Source organism: Thermobia domestica, chromosome 7 (assembly GCF_964235325.1).
Source record: "Thermobia domestica chromosome 7, izTheDome1.hap1.1, whole genome shotgun sequence".
In the NCBI taxonomy this organism is placed as follows: Eukaryota; Metazoa; Arthropoda; class Insecta; order Zygentoma; family Lepismatidae; genus Thermobia; species Thermobia domestica.
The window spans coordinates 230,482,778-230,505,008 of NC_137460.1; the positions used below are offsets into that span (position 1 = coordinate 230,482,778).

The 22,231-nt window shown below is 35.1% G+C and overlaps 1 protein-coding gene across 1 annotated transcript in view; it reads left to right on the forward strand.

The window, feature by feature from the left end:
* Positions 1 to 7,115, forward strand: part of LOC145689015 (uncharacterized) — a 42,642-nt gene extending 35,527 nt beyond the window's left edge. The window contains exon 2 of the mRNA XM_081763155.1: positions 4,790 to 7,115. Within this exon, the coding sequence (XP_081619281.1) occupies positions 4,814 to 5,197 (384 nt within the window). The 5' untranslated portion in view covers positions 4,790 to 4,813 and the 3' untranslated portion in view covers positions 5,198 to 7,115. The remainder of the gene's footprint in view (positions 1 to 4,789) is intronic.
* The last annotated feature ends 15,116 nt before the right edge of the window (positions 7,116 to 22,231 follow it).

Here is a 22,231-nt window from a genome sequence, read left to right on the forward strand (position 1 = left end):
TGAATCCATTATTTTTGTTCTTTATCTTTCGCTTTTAAACTTTCTGTTTATAACTTCTTTCAAAGTGAACTTGAATATTTTTCTGGAAACTAATACCTTTACATTATTTAAATAAATCTAAAATTTTAATATACATAGATTTTACTACTTTATATCACAGTCTTCCACCGAGCTAATGCTGTTACTTAATGCAGTAGGCATTAGTTCTCTGGACGTAAAGAATCAAGGCAGTTTTCTGTTGTATTGTAGTAGTCAATTAGTGTGTTCAGATACTCATACTGTCAGCAGGTGTTTTATTATGTTTTGTATTGTTCTTGAAAATTCAATACATGACTTTCTGTGGAGTCAGAAGTTCCCTTAACTCCATGCCGATGATATAGAAATGACCTATGCATTATTATCCCGATGTAAAATAGAAAGATTTATATTTGTATTACCTGAACACCCAGAAATAAGTTTCAACACTGCGGCATCCCACAATTGGTTCCGAATCTGACATAATATCACTGCCAACTTTTTGAACTACACATAGAAGTATGTTTCGTATGTTATTGTTAATATTGTTTATGGAACCAAGGATAGGTTTTAAGACTTGCAAACTATGTTGTGGATAAGTATCGGAAATTTTATGCAACGGCTTTGTACGTTTGTCTGTCGACAGGTATCAGGGGAAAGACAATAATTGATATCAAAAAGTGTTCTTTTGCAATTGATGCAGCGTTCAAATAATAGGTTTTATCTCTTCCCTTAACTCTATGTTCTGGCCTGAAGTAATTGAAATTAGACATTTCCAGTTGCAACGCTTAATGTTTTAGATTAAAGCAACAACATACAGGCACGAACGGTTTTTTGCAAACAACGCAGCGCATAAATGCTACGTATCATGGCTATGCACAACACTCTACTTAAGAATCAAGGCAGTTTTCGGCAAGGCAAGGAAATGTTCAAATTTATTATTACTTCCTATTTCAATACCGGTTTCAACTTTTATCATCATAGAACGAGAACGGTAACAGCTACCGAGAACCGGTTTTTGAAAAGATTCAGCGACTTAAGGCCTGATACTCTCAATCGACATGTTGTCCTGATACTCTCAATCGATTACAGAAGACAATTCGTCGCTGTTACAGTTTTTGTTCTATGGTGATAAATATTTAAACCCGAAATAGCTAATTCCATTTAATTTTGGTTTGAATACAGATTGGGGGGAAAAGTAGAACATGTTTTTGGGACGCTAAATTGATTGCGAGAAACCTCATCTCGATATCTTCCATTATTTTGGATCCATAGAAATAAGTTTTGACATCGGAAGTAGTAGCTAATTTGAATCACTTTCTGTTTTTCGTAGTGTTCGCAATAATTATGTTGTCTTGGAACACTGAATAATTTGAAGAAACAACATACAAACATTTGAACCTATTCTGGTTTGCAGGAAACTTCAATGGACAAGAATAGAGCTATTTTGAGACACTGAATCGATTACAAAAGCCGTTTTTGGTATCTTAGACCGTTTTTGATCTATGAAAATCAGTTTTGGATCCGGAAGTATTAGTAAATTTGAACTACTTTCGGTTTTGGTAGAATTAAGTGGATAATAGCGATACGCTGTGTTGAAAGGCTGAATCGTTTGTCGGAAACCGCTTCTTGCTAACTGTTATCGTTTTCGTTCTATGATGATAAACATTGAAATAGGAAATGGCTAACTCGAATCACTTCTGGTTTGAGTGTAAGATTAACGAAGCAAATAGAATCTCTTCTTTCGACGCTGAATTAATTGCAAAAGACCATTTTGAAAGCATTTACTGTTTCAAATCTACGGGAATCAGTATTAAGGCGGAAGTAGTAGTAAATTTGGTTTCAGAATGGCATTTTGGTTAGCCACGATATGTTGACTTTATACGCTGAATTGTTTGCAAGAAAACCGCTTCGCCCTATATGTTATCGTTTTCATCTATAGCGTGAAGCGTTGAAAACGGAAATGGCTTAATTTCAGCTACTTCCAGCTTGAGTATAGAGTTAGAGAAAATGGAACCTATTCTTTGGACGCTGAATCAATTGCAAAAAATCTTTTCTCGATATCCCTTACTGTCTTTGCTCTGATACCTGTTGACAGATAGACGGACAAAGCTGTTCTATAAGACTGCCGACAATTATGGACAAATTGGTTAGCAAATCTTAAAACCTGTTTTTGGGTCCATAAATATTACTAACAACAACATACCAAAGATTCTTTTGTGTATAGTTCAAAAAGTTTTGAGTGATATTGTGCCAGGTTCGGAACCAATTGTGGGATTGCAGCTGTGATGTGAGTGTTCAGGTAAAACTTTTTACTCCAGGCGCCGAAGCCTTAAATATCAGATCACGAAAGTAACCTTATAAATGTCGGTTTGTCTGTTGTATTTACATTGCGAACCGAAGAAGTTGGAACATGACATTGGAGTCTAAATTAGTTCGAAAAAAAATGTGCGTTATACACAATCCCTTCGAGCATATTTCCAAGACAGGTACAATAATCCACATGGTGGAAAGAAAGAAACAGATGTGTAAAAATATATTACTGCTCCTGACTTTACCTTGCCTTCACTGATCCATGGTCACTAATTTAAGGTAACCTACTAAATATGCAAGAATGCAATTATTAATAAGAAATATGAGGATATAGATGTATTTTGAAAGAGAAAACTCCTACTAGCCGAGATTTGAACACGGGGTTGTTTCATTCAACAAACCGAGACCTTACAGACTTATTCACGCCAGAGCTTGCAAACTGAGTTTTTCAACTTTTATTTATACTACACCTGTGTAACCTTACAACATTACGAGATGCCATTTGCGCGTGGATTACTTGTGCGAACACTTTCATCAGGTACTAGGATTAATTTCGTACATTCACGAAATAACTCTTAAACCTCGATTAACTCGAGATCTATGTTGGTGCAACAGTAAGTTTGCACTATTGTAGATTAATTATTGCTTGATCATGGTCTAATAATCAAATGCTTTTTATGAAACCAGGTGAGGCTGAGCAGTGGACGCCTAAAAGCCGTAAATAAAATTCAAGCTTCAAATGGAACAGGGGCTAACTTGATGACATTGCCATGCTAATTAGTGATTTAGCAAGACACTTGTTATTGCTGTGTAGCTAAGTGGGCAGCATGTGAGACTGTCATTCTAAAGGTTCCTGGTTCGAGTCTCAGCCTGGATTTACAGTTATTTTACAAGAAATTTAACATTGTAAATGACGTACACGATTCCTAAAGGAAGAGATTTATTCCATAAAGGAAGAAGAAACCAAGACAAAGAGAGGGGTTAGGGGGGAAGACGCAGACTATTTATCTTTAAGCGGTAAAACTATATTTATTCCCATGTCTTCTGCTGTTTTCCCTCTTTCCTTCTTTTCTTCTTTTGTTTCTCTTCTTTTGCCTTCTCTTTCTCTATAAGATACATATTATTATTTTGCTATTCTTTTCATTAATTCCTATATCTTAAAACAATGTGAATGGAATTTCTTCCTACCTATCCCGTTGTTCTTGCTGTAGGTGATGTTCAACTCTCAATTTCTGCTTGCTCTAAATGGAAGAATATCCTAGCATATCATTTCTTGGGGTATGCCTGTACTGTCATGTTGGTTGTCTAATTATCGGGCGTACAGTGAAACAAATCTGAAACAATTATATTGGAGTCAAAAGCTATCATTTCTTATAATTCCAGCCTCCACTTATGGAGTTTCGTTCCTCATTATATATTTGCACTCCTTGATATATTCAAGTTATATATTAAAATATTGTAATGTTATTAATAGAGTAACCCACATTATGTTTTATTTTTTCATTAATTATGCTTTATTTTTCTAATTTATGCTTTATTATGCTTTATTGCTAATCTCAATCATTGTTTTACATTAATCGTGTATAATGTATAATTTACTATATATTAAATATTCTAAATATTTTGATCTACTTAATAATATTTTATGCAACCAGTTTCTTTCATATTTAATGAATTTTCTACTTAGTGCACTGTAAAGATATATGCTTTACTCGAGACAGTTTTTTTATCACTTGTGTGCGCCTTAGAGGTGCATATATACAGAAGGGGAAAGTAAAAGATGCCACCAAAAAGTATATAAAGTGGTCAAGTTCGAAAGGTGCACAAAACAATATAGTGCAAGAGCGGATCCAGGGGGGCGATCACCCCCCCAAAAGAGGAAACGTTCTTATTTTATATATAAATAAAGCGCATCTCAGAGTTTGAAGCTCTTAAAAGTAGCTCTAAGTAGCAGTATTACAACCCACACCGGTCCCCCAGAAGTCCGTCTTGGATCCGCCCCTGATATAGTGGGGAGTTATTGTGTACTATTCATTCTTGGCACATGAAGTTTCTTCTTCTTTTTCTTTTTTCTTTTCTCCACATCCAAGGATTACACCGAAAAGTTTACAGAAATAAAAATAAGTTTTTCGTTGGTGCAAATGTTCTCAATGATTTTACATTGTAAATATTGGTTTTGAAAAATATTAAATACAGTATGTTACGCTTCAGTTAAACAGAATTTTCCAAGGATTGTTCTAATAGAATTTTCCAAAAATTATGCTATATATTTTAATTATCCTTTATTTTCTAAAATTATGCTTTATTATGTTTTAAAAATTAGTTTCTTCTGGACACTTAGACAACCACCATGTTCAAGGTACCAACCATATGTGTAAAATGCTGTTATGCTTTTTATGCTTTTGGGTTGCCCTATTTATTAACATACAACTAATGGAGTATTTTATGATTGTTTTTTTAGAAACCACAGAAAATACCCTGAATAATGGCTGTGTATCACTATACTGATATAAGTGGAGTTACTGGAATCTTTGATCACAAAGTAATTTTCAAGTCCACTAAATTTTTCGGAGATGCTGCTTTTGGACCAGGAGTATATCTGACAGAGGTGCCACCGTCTGTTGATAAAGAAATTCTCATTTATAACAACTGGGATGATGGTCTTCAATTGGTTCAAGATGCTTTACATAGAGTGGATTTCTATTTTAAGTTCAGAAAAGTGGATCTTCCTGGAGTTGAGAGGTGCATGACTGAAGATGGGCGTAATATATGGATCTACCGTAACGACATTTACCTTGAGAATGTAAGGTTTGATTTTGGGATAACAAACTCACAAAAGGGGATACAGTATTATTACACTATGGCTTAAGTCATAATTGTAAGGATCTGTTCAATGTATCAAACGATCGGATTCCTTAAATTGTTACTTTCATATCAATACTTTTGTGACAGAAATAATAAAGAGAATTAGCTTCTTTACATAAAGTCGCCTTATTTTGAAATTAAATATTCTGGTGGTGTTGTCAGATTAAATATCGTGTTAATCAGCTAATGTTAATAATTTTTAAAGTAAACTTATAAATAAGCATTGGTATTTGTGTTGTCATGGGCTTGTTTTAAAATACATTTAACTGTGATAGATGGTTGATATAGAATTTCTAATAGAAAGCGTATCCGAAGATGACATCATATATCAATTAGTACCTCTAATCGAGTTGAGCAAAATAACTTGTTTAAAGATAAAGCGTCATACGTAATTTTGGAGAAAATCGATGAAAAGTACTTCTTGTCTGGCGTCATGATTTTTGTCCCGCATCAGAAGTAATAATTCGTCATTTGTGGTCATCAGAACACAGGTTCAAAAAGACACACAACTACAAGGTTAAACTGATACTTAAATATGTTCCCATTAAGTCTCTTATTATAATACAAACAAGATAATAGCGCTAGTTATTTTTCAGTTAATATTTTCAGAGGTGTACGTATTCCATAGTATTTTTCTTTTAGCAATTATTTTATAGGTGACTTGCCATTAATTAGAATTAGCTATAGTCACACTGAGAAAAAATGTATGTGGCGTACGTAAAATCGTGTGATACATTTGTAAATCCTTAGTTTTTGGACTTAACGTACAGCAAATGTATAACTAAAAACGGATGTTTTACAATATTTTCCGTATAAGTGTTCCATCTATAAGTACTTTCGTATGAAACAATATATGCGGTCAGAATCTCACATACAAAAGGACGTATATAACATATAGCTGACGAATGTAACATGTATACATGTGTGTAATATAAGGAAGACAGATATCAGACATCCTGCAACGGCATGATGTAACACCTAAGGACAGTGCCTATGTAGGATACGGATAACCTATGCTCCGTACTGATTTCTGTAATAAGAAAAATGATTTCGTATATTTGTACAATATACTGCTGTCCGGAGAACGGATTTTTCTCAGTACATATCAAAAGTCTTGGTGTGCTTCCTTGGTAGAATTCACGGATTTTAAGATGAGTACTTTTGTTTGAAATAATTCTGCTTCAACCGACCTATGACTGGCAACACACCTATCGCCGTTCTTAATCGCTCAAAAGACCAGAACTCTCATCATATCTAAAATAATCAACATTAAGTAAGAGCAGCAAGACAGGTGAAATTATGTAAGTGGTGTCAGGACATGGAATGACCATAAAACGTAAAGGTTATCGTGCAATCGTTTGATTTTATGCAAAATCACCTAGAGCACTGTGCTTCAATGTCTCAGGTTCTCTTCAAAAATTTTTCATACATATATACCAATAAAATTATGCTAAATTATTTTTTTTTTCGATTTTTTGGATGAGAAATGGGTCGGGGAGAAATTTTTGAAAAATGTGAATTTGGCACCAATTTCACTTTCTGGTACTCAAATGAATGCTTAATGTTTGCTTTTGCAGCAGATTCTAAGAAACCTTGCAAAAGGTTCCACTGTCAAACATTAATGGGCATACAAATCAAATTTTAGTGTTTATAACAAATTGTGCCATTGCTCGTAAGTTACAACTATGAAACATTTGAAACTTTTTAAATAGAATCATCTTAGCACATATATGACATGGTTAAAAAATAACAAGGGTGCTTTTGGTATTTTTGTAATTATAACTTTTTTGGTATTTTACTTGTACGGAAATATGCAGTTTTAAGTTTAGTTACAAATTGTGTCATTGCTCGTAAGTTATAACTATGAAACTTTTGAAACGTTTTGTATAGAATCATATGAGCACATAAAAGATATGGTTAGATAATAAAAAGGGTGTTTTTCGTATTTTTGTATTTGTTTTTTATTTAACATGTACAGAAATGTACAGTGTTAGGTTTTGTTACAAATTGTGTCATTGCTTATAAGTTACTACTGTAAAACTCTTGAAACCTTTTTTACAGAGTCATTTTATCACATACATGATATGGTTAAAATATAAAAAGGGTGTTTTGGGTATTTTTGTAATTGTTATTTTTGTACGACAGAGTGCAATTCATGAATCGCTCTGGGCCTTCTATATTCTACTGGCCAGAAAATGAAGATTTTGTTAGGTACTCCCATGCGCAAAAAATATTGCGCGTATACTGTAACTCACGATTTTTCGCAATTATTCCATTTTCCTTATGTTTATGGGTAAAATTCAGTTATTAGTATGTGGAGATAATAGAAAGCAATCCATCTAAGGAGATATTTCCAAAAAATATAATAAAATAATAAAAATATAAGCAAAAAACAAAATTATGTTCGGTTTTGTGTATACTGGCAATAATGTTTTCGAGGGATTTTTTGCAGTAGCACAGCACGATTGCAGAGGGAATAACTTTAGTTGAATCAAGGAACTGGAAAGTGGACTAATATATTGCATTTATTGGCTTAAATCTAGGGTGTAAATTGTCTACCAAATATAAATTAGCTTCTGTAACCAAGATGTCATACGGAAGTATAGAAACAAAGAGAAAAACTGTTGTCTTAAGTTTGGAAGTGACATGCTCTATAGCCATGAGCATTTATTTGTTAAGAAAAAGACAGGCAACAAAAGGTAGTCTGTGTGGTCAAGTGGGTAGAGTGGCGGACTAGTAATTCTTATATTGTTTTGACACCAGATCGAATCCCATGCGATCCCATCCAATTTTTTCTTTAAATAACATTGTAGAAAGTGTATAATTTTTATGTTAATAAGAACCGACACAATATAATAATGAAATAACTTTGTTTTTTCTGATGACGTATTTATTTAGAATTAGTGTATTATTACTAATAGCGATTGTTTTCAGTTTATGGTATGATATGCTTAATCATTCCCTCTCCGTCAGCAGAAGTAACTTCAACTCACTGCGAGTGTCTGTGAGTCAGGAACAGTAAAAAAAACAAAACATGCGCGACCTGCTGCCTTACACACAGCGTGGCGAACACAGTCACAGCGATAGCTCGTTGTCATGAAGAAAAAAAAGCTGATAAATTACTGTTCTAGTGTTTCAATGTGTGTGTTTCTTTTTAGAGTATTGGCTCTCTCTCTCTCCTTTTGTTTCATATCCACAAGTGCAACAAATGCAATCATAAGTCTGTATAAGGAAATAAAGGATGCTTTCTTTAAACAAAACTAAATTAACAGCTCTATTTGTGAGGAACACGAATGCTTCCAAAAGATGCCATGGATATTAATTATAATCATACCGAATTATACAGTAGCGTGAAAAACTGATAATAAAATGATGTAACATGCATAAGCTTTTTTTTTCTAGCGTGACAACACATTAAACATAACAAATTAAATTTTTGGGATTACAAATTATCACCTTACGTGTCGGTATAGGCCTATTCGTTTTCACAGTCGAGCGACGAAAGAAGAAAGTGTGGTGATAGTTATAAAAACCGAATACCAGATTTCAATGAATTCAAGCTACAATGCTCCTACATATCGAAAAAATTATTTTTCGATGTCTGTCCATCTATTCGTCTCTCGGTTCGTCACGATTTTACATGCACTCAAATAGAGGCCATACTGTTCAACGTATCTGGACCGAATTCTAGACATAACGTTTTAATAACATACTATCTTTCGAATTTTATATCCTTCGACACCTAAAAGTAAGGGTAATTTACTGAAGGATTAAAATTTAAAATAATTCAATTTTCTCAAGAAAAAAAAGCTGTGACGATTTTATTTACTTTTTATAAATATATATTTTATTAACAAATATCCACCGTATATGAATATTTTTTCTGAGAAAATATATATGGTGTAATTTACTGTATGGTATGCGTTCTTTTTCCACAATTTTCTCAACCACATTTCATAAATAAACGTATTATTAATAACCTAACAATATGACAACTCGTTCGAAGGAGTAGTTTACTCTTAGGGTGAGCTTTCCCCCGATGGTTTTCCCATTAATGCCTCAGGCAATTTTGTTCATATTTCGTAAAGAAATGTTTCATTAATAAACTAAGATACAGCATAAATCGTTTATTCCGTTAACATACAGAAGAAGTGGTTTTCTCAAGGGTTGAATTTTTTTTGACAATTTTCTCAGTAATAACTGAGACAAATTTCTAATTTCAGTAAAAATATTGTCTGTAACACTCTTACAATATGCATAACTCGCTTGTTCCGAAAAGAAAAATCCAAAAGAGAGAGTTTACTTTGACAGTGAAATTTTTCCCGACGATTTGCTTAAAAATTATTCGATATACTGTCAAAATTACAGATAGAAGAGTTTACCTTTGGGGGTAAGCTTTTCCCGATGACCTTCCTAAAAACAACTCAGGAGATGTTTGTTGTTCATATTTTATAAATACATGTTACATAAATAACCTAGCTATATGGTATAATTCCCTCATCCGGAAAATCTAGAAGTGGTATAATACTTTTGACAGTAAGTTTTACCCTGCGATTTTCTCAAGAACGACTCAGGCGATTGTGTTCGTATTTCATAAATAAATGTTTTATGAAAACACTAACAATATAGCATAGCTTGTTTGTCCTGAAAAGATCCACAAAGGATAATTTATTCTTGGGGTGACTTTTATCATGATTTTCTCAGAAATTACCCAGACTATTTTGTTTATAGTTCGCATACAATTATATCCTTAATAATTCTAATATATGGATCAAGTTATTTCTAACCAAAATATGACCAATGGGTACTTTACTTTTGGGCCTGAAGTTTCTTCTAGCAAAGTTTTCCAAAATATTATTTTATTCGCAGTTTCCCAAATAAATGTTTCAATAATAGTTGCAGCCTAACACGAGTCAGTGTAAGAAATTCAAGCGAGAAAGTACAGTGCGTTTGCTCCGTACCCTTTCTTAAATGTATTTTTAATGTTACACCTAATCACAATTTTCCGAACAAAATCGAAACCTCTTTTTAAATGTGCCTTGTTGTGGTCAAATGGTTCAAGTGCATTGGTTCTGGATTTGATTTCCAGTGAGAGCTAGTGTATTTTCGTCCAAGAGATGTTACACGTCGGTGCAAAGAAAAAAAGTGTTTAAATAAGCCTAACCAAGCTAATCAACAAAGAAATAATACAATGTTACGAAATTATCGTAGAAACATTGTTAATATTAGGTAGGTGCGACTGAAATGTCCAAACGATGATTGTCAATTCCGAAGGTAAAAAAGTGAAAAATACAATGCCAGGTTAATCAGTGGCCTCTAGGTAAAGCTATCCTACTAACATAAGAAGTGATTGAGACGCCAAAAAATGTTGTAATCGCTGGGAGACATGTTAGGAGAATACAGAGGTGAGAGAGAGTTTAATACTGCGAATCATGGATAGTCTTCACTTTCGTTTGAGGGCGAATATTGAAGTCCGTAGGCCTACATAGGTTTGCATTGAAATGAATATTCTTTGTTTTCGGCCGGCGGGAGCTCAGGTGGTTTAGATTCCACTTTAATCTGTAGGTCCACGTCTCATATAGCCTCGCTGCTGAAAGGGACGATAAACTCAAAATCACATCACACATCTTTGTTTTCGCCTTTGTTTTAGCCCATAAATGTCTCTGTTCATGAGCTCCTTAGTGGATATGCGGTTAGCGTATGCGCCTTTGGCGTGGAAGACACGGCTTCGATTCCCGGCGAGAGCTCACGTGGTTTAGAGTCCACGTTAATCAGTAGGCCGAAGTCTCATATAGCTTCGTTGCTGAACGAGACGATAAACTGAAACTCAATGTCTTTGTTCATAAATTTCTTTGTGTATGGTTTTGCATATACGTGGCATGGATATTAAATTTTGATTTCTACGCCATATGTATCTAATTACATACACACCTATAAAACGAACACAACAAACTTGGAATATCTACATTGTTTGCGTATGGAAAATCATCACGTTCTGCTGCACAGGAGAGCCGTGTGTATGGAATTCCATACACGTGGCAATCAACCTATTAAGAAATGTATAATAATAATAATAATAATAATAATAATAATAATAAACAGAAAACGATACGATCATTTACATAATTTATAAACATAAGTTAACATTTAATAAGCATATAACTGCAATGGAATTGTTGTTTCTCTCTCTCCCTTAACGCAACAGCCCTTATTGTGCTAAGGCGTAGAAGAGAACTCACGATTTGGGGCGGTGTGCGGTCAGAACATCGGATCCCTTTGTTGTTAGTCCTAGCTTTCTAGACGGATGCAGTTATTCCCGATAGAATATACAAGCAAATAGACTTTTGCATTATCCCTCAATGTGATACTTGTGGTTGCTTAACCGTATACAGAGAGCTGTCCATGGAAGAATCGTTGATAATAATAATAATAATAATAATAATAATAATAATAATAATAATAATAATAATAATAATAATAATAAATAACAGAAACTCGACAAATATTCTTGCAAATAATAGGAAACAGTTTGCGTCACACTGTTCACTTTGCTAGACACACCAGTGTGTCGCGTTATACCAATTGTGCCACACTGGAATATAGGGTATGGCTTTTTAATTTTTTCCAACTATTCCAACTGCTTCAATTGAAATGGATCTATAACAATAAGAGAGTGAATTTAGTTTTCTTACCCTTCGATTTAGAAATAAGGTTCGCGAGAATTTCATAAAAGAATAATATACTCAGAATTGTATATAGTAGTTTGTTTTATTCGAAATTACATACTTCCTACAACTGTTTTTTGATTGAAATGATTTGAAATGAAACCTTTAAGTTTTACGTCCCACGTTATGCCGGCTAGGCTAAAGGAAAAAAATCTTTGGGTTTTACGTCCCACGGTTATGCCGGTTAGGCTAAAGGAGACGGTGAAGATGAGTAATGAATGAAATGGCGTAATGAAGAAAGTGGGAGGAAACGGGAGAACCCCGAGAAAACCCACGCACACTAGGCTAAAGGAGACAGTGATGATAAGAAATGAATGAAATGGTCGAATGAAGAAAGTGGGATAAAACGGGAGAACCCCGAGAAAACTCACGCACACAGTGTCCAGCACAAGGTTCACTTGGCGCGAGCATAGATCGAACCAAGGACTCCATGCACAAGAGGAGAACGCTCTACCACTGAAACACCGTGGCCTCTGAAATTGCTTAAAGGAGAAAGGGACTACTTTATGAAAACTTGATGACAAACACATTTGTTAAAAAATACATGCTTTTCGTGAAATATTGCTTATAGACATGGGCGGATTAAGGCTTTTGGGGACCTAGAGCCGACTATTTTAAGGGGGCCCTATGTTAAGAATAGTTCCAGTGCATAAATTTTCTTTGCTGCCGTCCACAGCCTCATAGGTTTATGGAACTACCGAGAACTATGCTGTAATATTTGAATGTGCTCCAAGTTTACAATAATTAGTTTAGTTAAATCCATTATTAACAATTAAATAATTGCATTCATTATTAACAGTTAAATGCTGCTGATGGAAAGACTTAAATCTAGCGATACCGCGAGCGTAACGAGCGGGAAAAAATTAGCATCGGTCTGGAGCCTATAATATAAGTTGATTACTATATTTTACTGTTAAACAGAGGGATTTTAAAGTGCCCCCTGAGCTTGGGGTCCCGAAGCCTGGGCTCCATTGGCTCCGCCCTTAATCCGCTAATGCCTATAGATTATAAATTAAAGGGGACGGGCAGGGTCCGTTCTAAAAATTCCGGCCCGTGCAGACCGCTAGCCCCTGTGTATATGCTATCTTTGGAAATACAGTAGAGTTTCGTTTATCCGACATAAAACAGACAGGCAGAATGCCGGATAATATGGGTGTGTTAAGGAAAGACCTATTAAAAGTCAAACTATGATATAATTTTACATTTACTCATCTAATAATCATGTTTTGTAAGAAACAAATATAATGCATTGACTCAGGGACGTATCCAGCGTGAGGTCCTGGAAGCTGTCCCTTTCCAAACCTCAAACACTTTTTAATAAACCTACTTTTTTCCTTTTGAGGTTCTTTTATATCAGATTACTTTGAGTCAGTGTTCAAACTGTGGACAATGCGTTGTTGTTATAATTCTAACAAGTAACACTTCCCCAGTGTAACACTCCGATTTTGATAAAATTTGGCAGGTAGACACTACACATAAAGTAAACAAATAAGTGCTTTTTTATTTTTTGTGGAAAAACGGTTTTAGGGGGCAAAAGCCCTCACCCAAAATTTTGAAAGTTGACGCCCGAAAGGCAAAAACAAGTGGACCAAAGTGAACGAAATTGTGCACAGATATTGCAGACGTAAAATTAGGGAATACGTATTTTGTATTTTCCTGAAAAAAACGGTTAGGTGGGGCACAGACACCTCCAAACCTTTGATCATGAAATATCAAAAGTGCTAGTAACATGTAAGATGTGTGTAAAGGACATGAAGAATTGCAACGACACTTTGTGTATGAACAATACGCAAAAAATAAACGAATACGGTTTTTGATTATTTTCTGCGGAAAAACGGTTCTAGGGGAAAAAGCCCCCACCCAAAATTTTGAAAGTTGACACCTGAAAGGTAAGAAAAAGTGAACCGAAGTGAATGAAATTGTGCATAGATATTTTAGACGAAAAATGAGGGAATACGGGTTTCGTATTTTCCTGGAAAAAACGGTTAGGTGGGGCACAGACTCCTCCAAACCTTTGATCATGAAATAACAAAAGTGCTAATAACAGTATGTCAGAAGTGCCCAAATTTACATGAAGAATTGGAACAAAACTTTGTGTTAGGACAATAAGCAAAAAATAAACAAATACGGCTTTTTTTATTTCCTGTGAAAAAAACGGTCTTAGGGGGCAAAAGGTCCTACCCAGAATTTTGAAATTTGACGCCCGAAAGGGAAGAAGAAATCGACCGAACTGAATGAAATTGTTCACAAATGTTGTGGAGGTAAGATGAGGGAATATGTGTTTCGTATTTTCCTGAAAAGAAAAATTCTGTTGAGTGGACCGTGGTGTTGAGTGTCGGAAGGAGTGGACCGAAGCCAATGAAATTGTCTATAGATATTGGATATGATAAATAAAGCCTCTCCTGTTTCACAAGTGTCTCCATCAGATTTATTCAAATTTGGCAGATCAACAACAATCACAAACAGTATAGCGTATTTTATAGTATTTCACGAGGCAACTTTAACCCTTACAATGATTTTCCGCATAAACAAAAACACGTGCCGATTAATTTCCTGTTTGCTGCTGATGTGCCAAAATTGATAGGGACATCTTAAAAACACGAAAGTCCTTATTTTACATACAGTCTATACAATATCTACACACAATTTCATTTGCTTCGGTCCACTCCTTCCTGCACTTTTACGGTAATATTTTTTTTTTCGGAGTGGCTCTAGGCTCAAACACTGTTTTTCCGTACAAATTAAAACACATTTCATTTATTGTTTTGCAAATTGTCCCTATACGAAGTTTCGTTGCAATTCTCCATACTCTTTAGGAACTTCTGACGTATACTTATTTGCACTTTTGATATTTCGTAATAACCAGCTAAGAAGATCCGTGCCCCACTCAACCGTTTTTTTTTTTCAGGAAAATACGAAACACAATTACCTCAATTTACGTCTAGAATATGTGTGCACGATTTCATCCAATTCGGTGCACTTCTTGTTGCCTTTTTGGCCTCAAATTTCAAAATTTTGGGTGGGGAATTCTTCCCCCTAAAACCATTTTTTCGCAGAAAAAAAACCGTATTCGTTTGTTTTTTGTGTATTGTCCCTACACAATGTGCGTTCCAATTCTTCATGTCCTTTAAGCACTTCTGACATACTGTTATTAGCACTTTTGATATTTCACGATCAAAGTTTTGGAGGGGTCTGTGTCTCACCCAAACGTTTTTTCTTTTCTTTTTTCCAGGAAAATACAAAACCCGTATTCCCTCATTTTACGTCTACAATATTTGGGCACAATTTCTTTCATTTAGATTCACTTCTTCTTGCCTTTCGGGCATCAACATTCAAAATTTTGGATGGGGACTTTTGCCCCCAAAAGCCATTTTTTCGCCAGAAAATAAAAAAAAAACAGGTATTCGTTTAGTTTTTGCGTATCGTATATACACAAAGTGTCGTTGGAATTCTTCGTCCTTTACACACATCTGACATATTGTTTCTAGCACTTTTGATATTTCATGATCAAAGGTTTGGAGGAGTCTGTGCCCCACCTAACCGTTTTTTCCAGGAAAATACAAAACACGTATTCCTTCATTTTACGTCTGCCATATCTGTGCACAATTTCGTTCACTTTGGTCCACTTGTTTTTGCCCTTCGGGCGTCAATTTTCAAAATTTTGGGTGGGGGCTTTTGCCCCCTAAAATCGTTTTTCCGCAGAAAAAAAGAAACATGTATTCGTTTATTTTATGTGTAGTATTTACCTGCCAAATTTTATCAAAATCGGAGTGTTACTTGTAAGAATATACCGTAATGCCATTGAAACCAGGTGGAATTAAAGCACACTTTTAAATGGGATTATAATTTCGTTTCCGTTTTGTTTATAACATTACTGTATTAGAACGATACACTCATAGCCATTTGCAATTTTTTTATGTGATATACGTAGCAGACAGTTTTCCTTACATGTCTCTAGAAAATATTTTTTGATTTCGTTTGTGTTACAATGCAGTTTGACCGGTTCATAAATGAAAAGTAATAAACGTTTAAGAGAAATACAGAACTGTTGCATTGTTATTATTATTATTATTATTATTATTATTATTATTATTGATATTTTTGAAACATTAGAATTACATGCTTACGAGAATTCGTGCCTCCGAAAAGAAAAGCTGGATACGTGCCTGCACTGAATGATAGACGTATGAGTCATGGTATAGACGGGCGTGCTAGGCGATCGAGTCCGGAGCATCGAAAACAGACCCAACTTGCAGTTCTTCTTGCCAATTGATGCTGCTTTTTACCTGCTATGATATGTCGGATAATAATGTGGAATAAACGAAGGTCGAGACCATGGCGTATTGGTGTTTCATGCACCTAAACCTGTAAAATATTTGTGCCGAAAACATCTTTCACTCACTAGCTAAATTTGTGGGTATGATCGCACATCTTCCCTTATAAAGTTTAGTCTTATAAAGAATATATATAGCATGCTAAAAACCTAAAGACCAAATTCAATAATTTTCTATAGTTTTCTTTTTTAACAACGGGAAACTTGTTTAATTCATCACGATTAATCACGTTTGATACTAAGATGTGTTTCTGTCTATATATATTTTTCATACTTTATTGGAGACAATTTTTTTTCAAGAAAAGAGGATGATAAAAGAAGCTATACAACAGCATACACTAATTCTAAATAAATACGTCATCAGAAAAAAACAAAGTTATTTCATTATTATATTGTGTCGGTTCTTATTAACATAAAAATTATACACTTTCTACAATGTTATTTAAAGAAAAAATTGGATGGGATCGCATGGAATTCGATCTGGTGTCAAAACAATATAAGAATTACTAGTCCGCCACTCTACCCACTTGACCACACAGACTACCTTTTGTTGCCTGTCTTTTTCTTAACAAATAAATGCTCATGGCTATAGAGCATGTCACTTCCAAACTTAAGACAACAGTTTTTCTCTTTGTTTCTATACTTCCGTATAACATCTTGGTTACAGAAGCTAATTTATATTTGGTAGACAATTTACACCCTAGATTTAAGCCAATAAATGCAATATATTAGTCCACTTTCCAGTTCCTTGATTCAACTAAAGTTATTCCCTCTGCAATCGTGCTGTGCTACTGCAAAAAATCCCTCGAAAACATTATTGCCAGTATACACAAAACCGAACATAATTTTGTTTTTTGCTTATATTTTTATTATTTTATTGAAAAGAATGAACTGTGAAATATAGGACACAACATTTTATACGTAAATCTATGTAATTCTAAGAAGTATCACCGGTAGGTATTTTTATTCTTTTCATCTATGTACATTAGTCTATTATTTTTTATTTCTGTTTATAGGGTTTGTTATAATCACTCAACTCCTTACATTGCTAGACCTACATTTTCCATTCAAAAACCGCAAAATTATTACAAAAAGATACCCCTTTTTGTTATTTAATCATACCTAGTAAATGCAAACTAATCCTATAAAAAGTTACAAAAGTTTGATAGTTGTAAGCGATGGTACAGTCCGCAGCAAAAAACCTGCAACGTAAGCATGTAAGTTTGTTGTGAAACGATGATGTCTTCTGCTCCAAAATAAGTGTACAGGGGCGGACGCCGAGGTTTATCTTGGCGTAATTCGTCACTTAGAAGTTATGTTGTTTCCCAGCGCTGTTAGGCGTAGTTTGACAATAATCTTACATGCTTATGTTGCAGGTTTTCTGCTGCGGAGTGTACAATTGGAAAATAAGTTGAAAGCCATACTTAAAGTACAAAAATATAATATTATGGCAATACAAAAACTACACATTCCACCTGTTCTATTTTTAAGCATACCTAATATTTACTAAGATGATTATTTAAAAAAAAAGTGTTGTAGTGTGACAGTAGTCACTTCAGAGTTGGGATGGCCAAAATTTTCCGGAATCGGAAATTTCACTTTCCGGAATTTTTCCGAATTCCTTATTTTTCCCAAATCAGAATTTTTCGGAATTCGGAATTTTTTCCGATTTTACTTTCCTTAATCGGGAAAGTAAAAGTTCCGGAATTGGCCATCACTACTTCAGAGAAAAGGTAAAATCTTTTAACAACAGTAAAACTGTATATTTCTGTACATTTAAAACACAAATAATAATAATAATAATAATTGCAAAAATACCAAAAGCACCCTTTTTGGTTTTTAACCATATCATGTATGTGAGAAAATTATTCCACAGAAAGAAGCTTCGAAAGTGTCACAGTTGTAACTTATGAGCAATGACAATTTGTAACAAAACCTAACACTGTATATTTCCGTACATGTAAAATAAAATACAAAAATACCAAAAGCACCCTTGTTTTTTATTTCTTAGCCATATCATATATGTACCAAGATGATTCTATTTAAAAAGTTTCATAGTTGTAACTTACGAGCTATGGCACAATTTGTTAAAAACCCTAAATTTTGATGTGTATGCCCATTATTGTTTGACAGTGGAATATTTTGCAAGGTTTCTTAGGATCTGCTGAAAGAGCAAACACTAAGGTTTCATTTGACACCTGGATGAGCACAATAACTTCAAAAATATGGATGTTATGGTAATTTTAGTGCCATGACGCTGTGCCAGAAAGTGAAATTGGTGCCAAATTCACATTTTTCAAAAATTTCTCCCCAGCCCATTTCTCATTCAAAACATCGAAAAAAATAATTTAACATAATTTCATTGGCATATATGTATGAACAAATTTTGAAGAGAATCTGAGACATTAAAGCATGGTGATGTTTTAAAATTAGGTTATTTGACATGGAATGACCCTTTAATTATAAACATTAGGAGCTTCCAGTGGTAATCTTTAATATTTTAGTTCAACGTCCCGCTGTTATGGCGTGTAGCCTAATGATAACGGAAATCATTACAAATAAACGCAGTGGTGGAGTGAAGAAAGTGGGAGGAAACGGTAGAACCCCGAATAAACCCACGCACATGGTGTTTGTCCATCACAAGCTCCACTTGGCCCGAGCTGGGGAATGAAGCAGAAACTGATTTATATAATAAGAAACGATAATGAACGAAATGGTGGAATAAAAGTACTTCTCAATGCTCAAGGCGGATCACGACTCAAATTCTAGCATAAATCCTAAAAGCATCAATTTATTTAACTCACCTATAAATAATGTCATTATACTTTTAAATCACAAAACAGATCTCCGTGGCTATGTCATTATCACACATGTCTTCTGCACATAGATCTAGTAGAAAGTTTCAAGTCGGCAGTACTGATTACGCTGATTACTTTTCAAATACATATTTTTAAGTTATGAAAATTCATTTACGAATAGCTCACTAGCTAGCGAATGCTAATTTGGTTCTCCATTTCCACTAAAATAGAATATTTTTCAGCATTCACCATCAAGGTGAGTCAATTGTCGACGCAAATTTTAACAAAGAAAGGCATTAGTGGTATGAGGAATTAAATAGCAATAAGTTAATCCGTATTTAATATTACTTGTTAATTTACAATTATACAATATACGACTTTAGTCAAACAATACAGTACCCTTTTAAGATCTTGGGTTTTAGGGTATTTTTTAGAATTTCAGTCAAGCAGCTACTGCATCGTCACTATTTATCCCAGAATCATGGTTCATACCTCATTCATTGGACTGGAGCAGGCTTTGAAATGCTACCACTTACATGCCCGTACCCTATACCAGGAGAGGGAAAAATTCAGGGGAAATGGAAATTTCCGCGAAAATTTTTTGTCACAGTTTCGGTCCCTCTGGAACAGCCCTGTGTGAACGTAGAGATCTAAAAAAAAATCTGGTAAATACTACTTAATAGACAAAATGTGTCTACCAAATTTCAAGCTTTTATGTTGAATAGTAAGGGCGGGAAATTTTTTTATCAATAATCGCCACAAAGCCCCAGATTACCGCAAAAGACCCTGATCTAAGGCAAAAAAATTCCTGAGACATCCATATCCATCCTAGAATCATTGTTCGTCCATCATTCTCTTTAGAATAGAACTGCCTTTTAAACGGTACCATTTACATGTCTCCATCATGTATCTGAGGCGGGAAAATCGTGGAAAAAGGGTTTTGGAAGGTAAAACATCCCTTTTTCAAACTTTTCTTCCCTCTGGACCCCCTTGTTTTAACGCAGAGGTCTGAAAAAAGTCTCAGTGAATACTACTCGGTTGACTGAATGTTTGTGCAAAATTTGAATCTTCTAGGTGGAAAAATAAGCCCGCCAAAAAAATGAAAATAGGCATAACAAACGAAAAAAATATTTTTTAAAGTTGTGACGTCATCACCTCCTATGTCTCGACGGAGGAAGGCGTGTGGCCATATGTAACGTGTTCTACAATGCCTCTAGACTTGAAAACACAAAATAATCTGGACGAGAAAGCTCAAATAGACGAGTTATAACGCAAAGTACCATAAAACACCCGTATGGTAAAATTGTACCATACGATGTTAAGACGATACGTAGGTTTCGAAGTAATCTCCTTTAGCTTCCAACACCAAGCCAACGTTGCTGCAACTGCATAATACACTGGTGATAAAATAAGGCGGTTGTGGATGGACGGATGTCCTTGAGTGCGTTCCGAAACTTTCCCTCATTTGCGAAGGATCTTTCATGGCGGTGGTTCTCGATAGAATGAAACAGGTTCTGTTGGCGCAAAGTCCACTGAATATGGGGTATGGCACAGTCTCTCCCAGCCTAGTTTCTGAAGGGTTTCCTGAGTTCTCTTTGCCACATGTAGCTTGTTATTGTCGTGCAGGAAAAGCACTCTCTTGGGACTAACCAATGCCGGCTCTCTCCGCAATGCGCGTTGCACCCTTTGCAACTGCTGAGAGTAGAGTTCAGCAGTAACGGTCTAACCAGGTGGAAGAAGCTCGTAATGCATCACTGACGACAATTCCACCATATAGACAGCATAACTTTTCGTGGGTGAAGAGGTGGTCTTGAGGTGTGAGCAATAGGGTCACGTGGAGGCAACCAATATCTGATATATTTGGAGTGTCATAAAAGAACCACTTTTCATCACTAGTGACCAATCGATCCTAGACTGGTGTGCTCGGGTGCCGAGTGAGGAAGGACAAACAGGGTGTCACTTGTTCCTTTGTTAGCTGCCGACGATATGTGAGGTACCCACTTGCTTAACTTGTATGACTTACCTATCCCATGCAGATGCAGTCTGACTGTTTCAGCGAAAACATGGAATCTTTCTCCAAGTTCGTCACAAATTAGACCAATATCCTCCTCGATGGCTGCTTTCAGCGCATCGTCATTCAATACGTGTGGTCATCCGCTGCGAGGTTCATCCGTAAGGCTCATATCTCCCGAACAGAATTTCTGAAACCATTGCCTGGCGGTGCGTTCGTTCACACCATTCTCCCCAAATGCTTGGCGTATGCGGCGACTTGATGTGGCAACTGATAGGCCTACTTTAAAGTTATACAACAAGCAAATACGAACATGCTGCTTCGATATCTCCATTTCTCTTTGACACCGGACAAGCTATGACTGCTGTGTATGAGCAACGTGAATGAATTATTGAAGGTTGATGGTCAGACTAACTCCTGAACGCTCGGTTTCCTTTCTGTGCATGATTAATGGGACATCAAAAACGGCAAGATCATTTTTGCTTGCCGTGTAGTTGTGTGATATTTTTATCTATCTACAAGCAAACAAAATATATACAAACATTATATATATCCATCAATCAATATTGAGAAATTCGCAAAGAAGTCTTCTTCTGAACTTCCGTTACATTTTACAAAATATTGTTTACCGTAAAACAATCGAAACTAAAATGCTATTTGTGTCGTGACATACAGCACAAAATTTGGAAAGTATACTATTATTACTGAAAATTAATGCTGTTACTCATTTCGAATATTTTAAAAGCACATAGTTTCTAATGGTTTGAAATTTCATTTCTTATCGCTAGTATAAAACGTTGGAAATAGTTGAACATTTCCATAACTGTTCTTCAAATGGATTTGTAGGCAACCTCAAGGTAGTTGTGTCAAAAAGTCCAAAATAAGACTTTTGAAAACAGATCTTATTTGTAAGAGAATACATAATGATGGCTTTTGGCTGTTGTAATAGTCTGTCCAAGCAACTTGTTAAAGAAAAGGAAAGCAGACAGAAGATAAAGCTTGGTGAGATGAGTGGCACCGAATTCTATTTCGCCCCGGGCGGCGAAATCTCTAGTTACGTCTCTGGAGTGTTTATAATCACCCTCGATTCTGCTAAACTCGATAAGATCTATCGTTTTCATGTGTGTCTTAGTTTTGAACATTTTTCCCGTTTTAAATGCTCGTAACATTA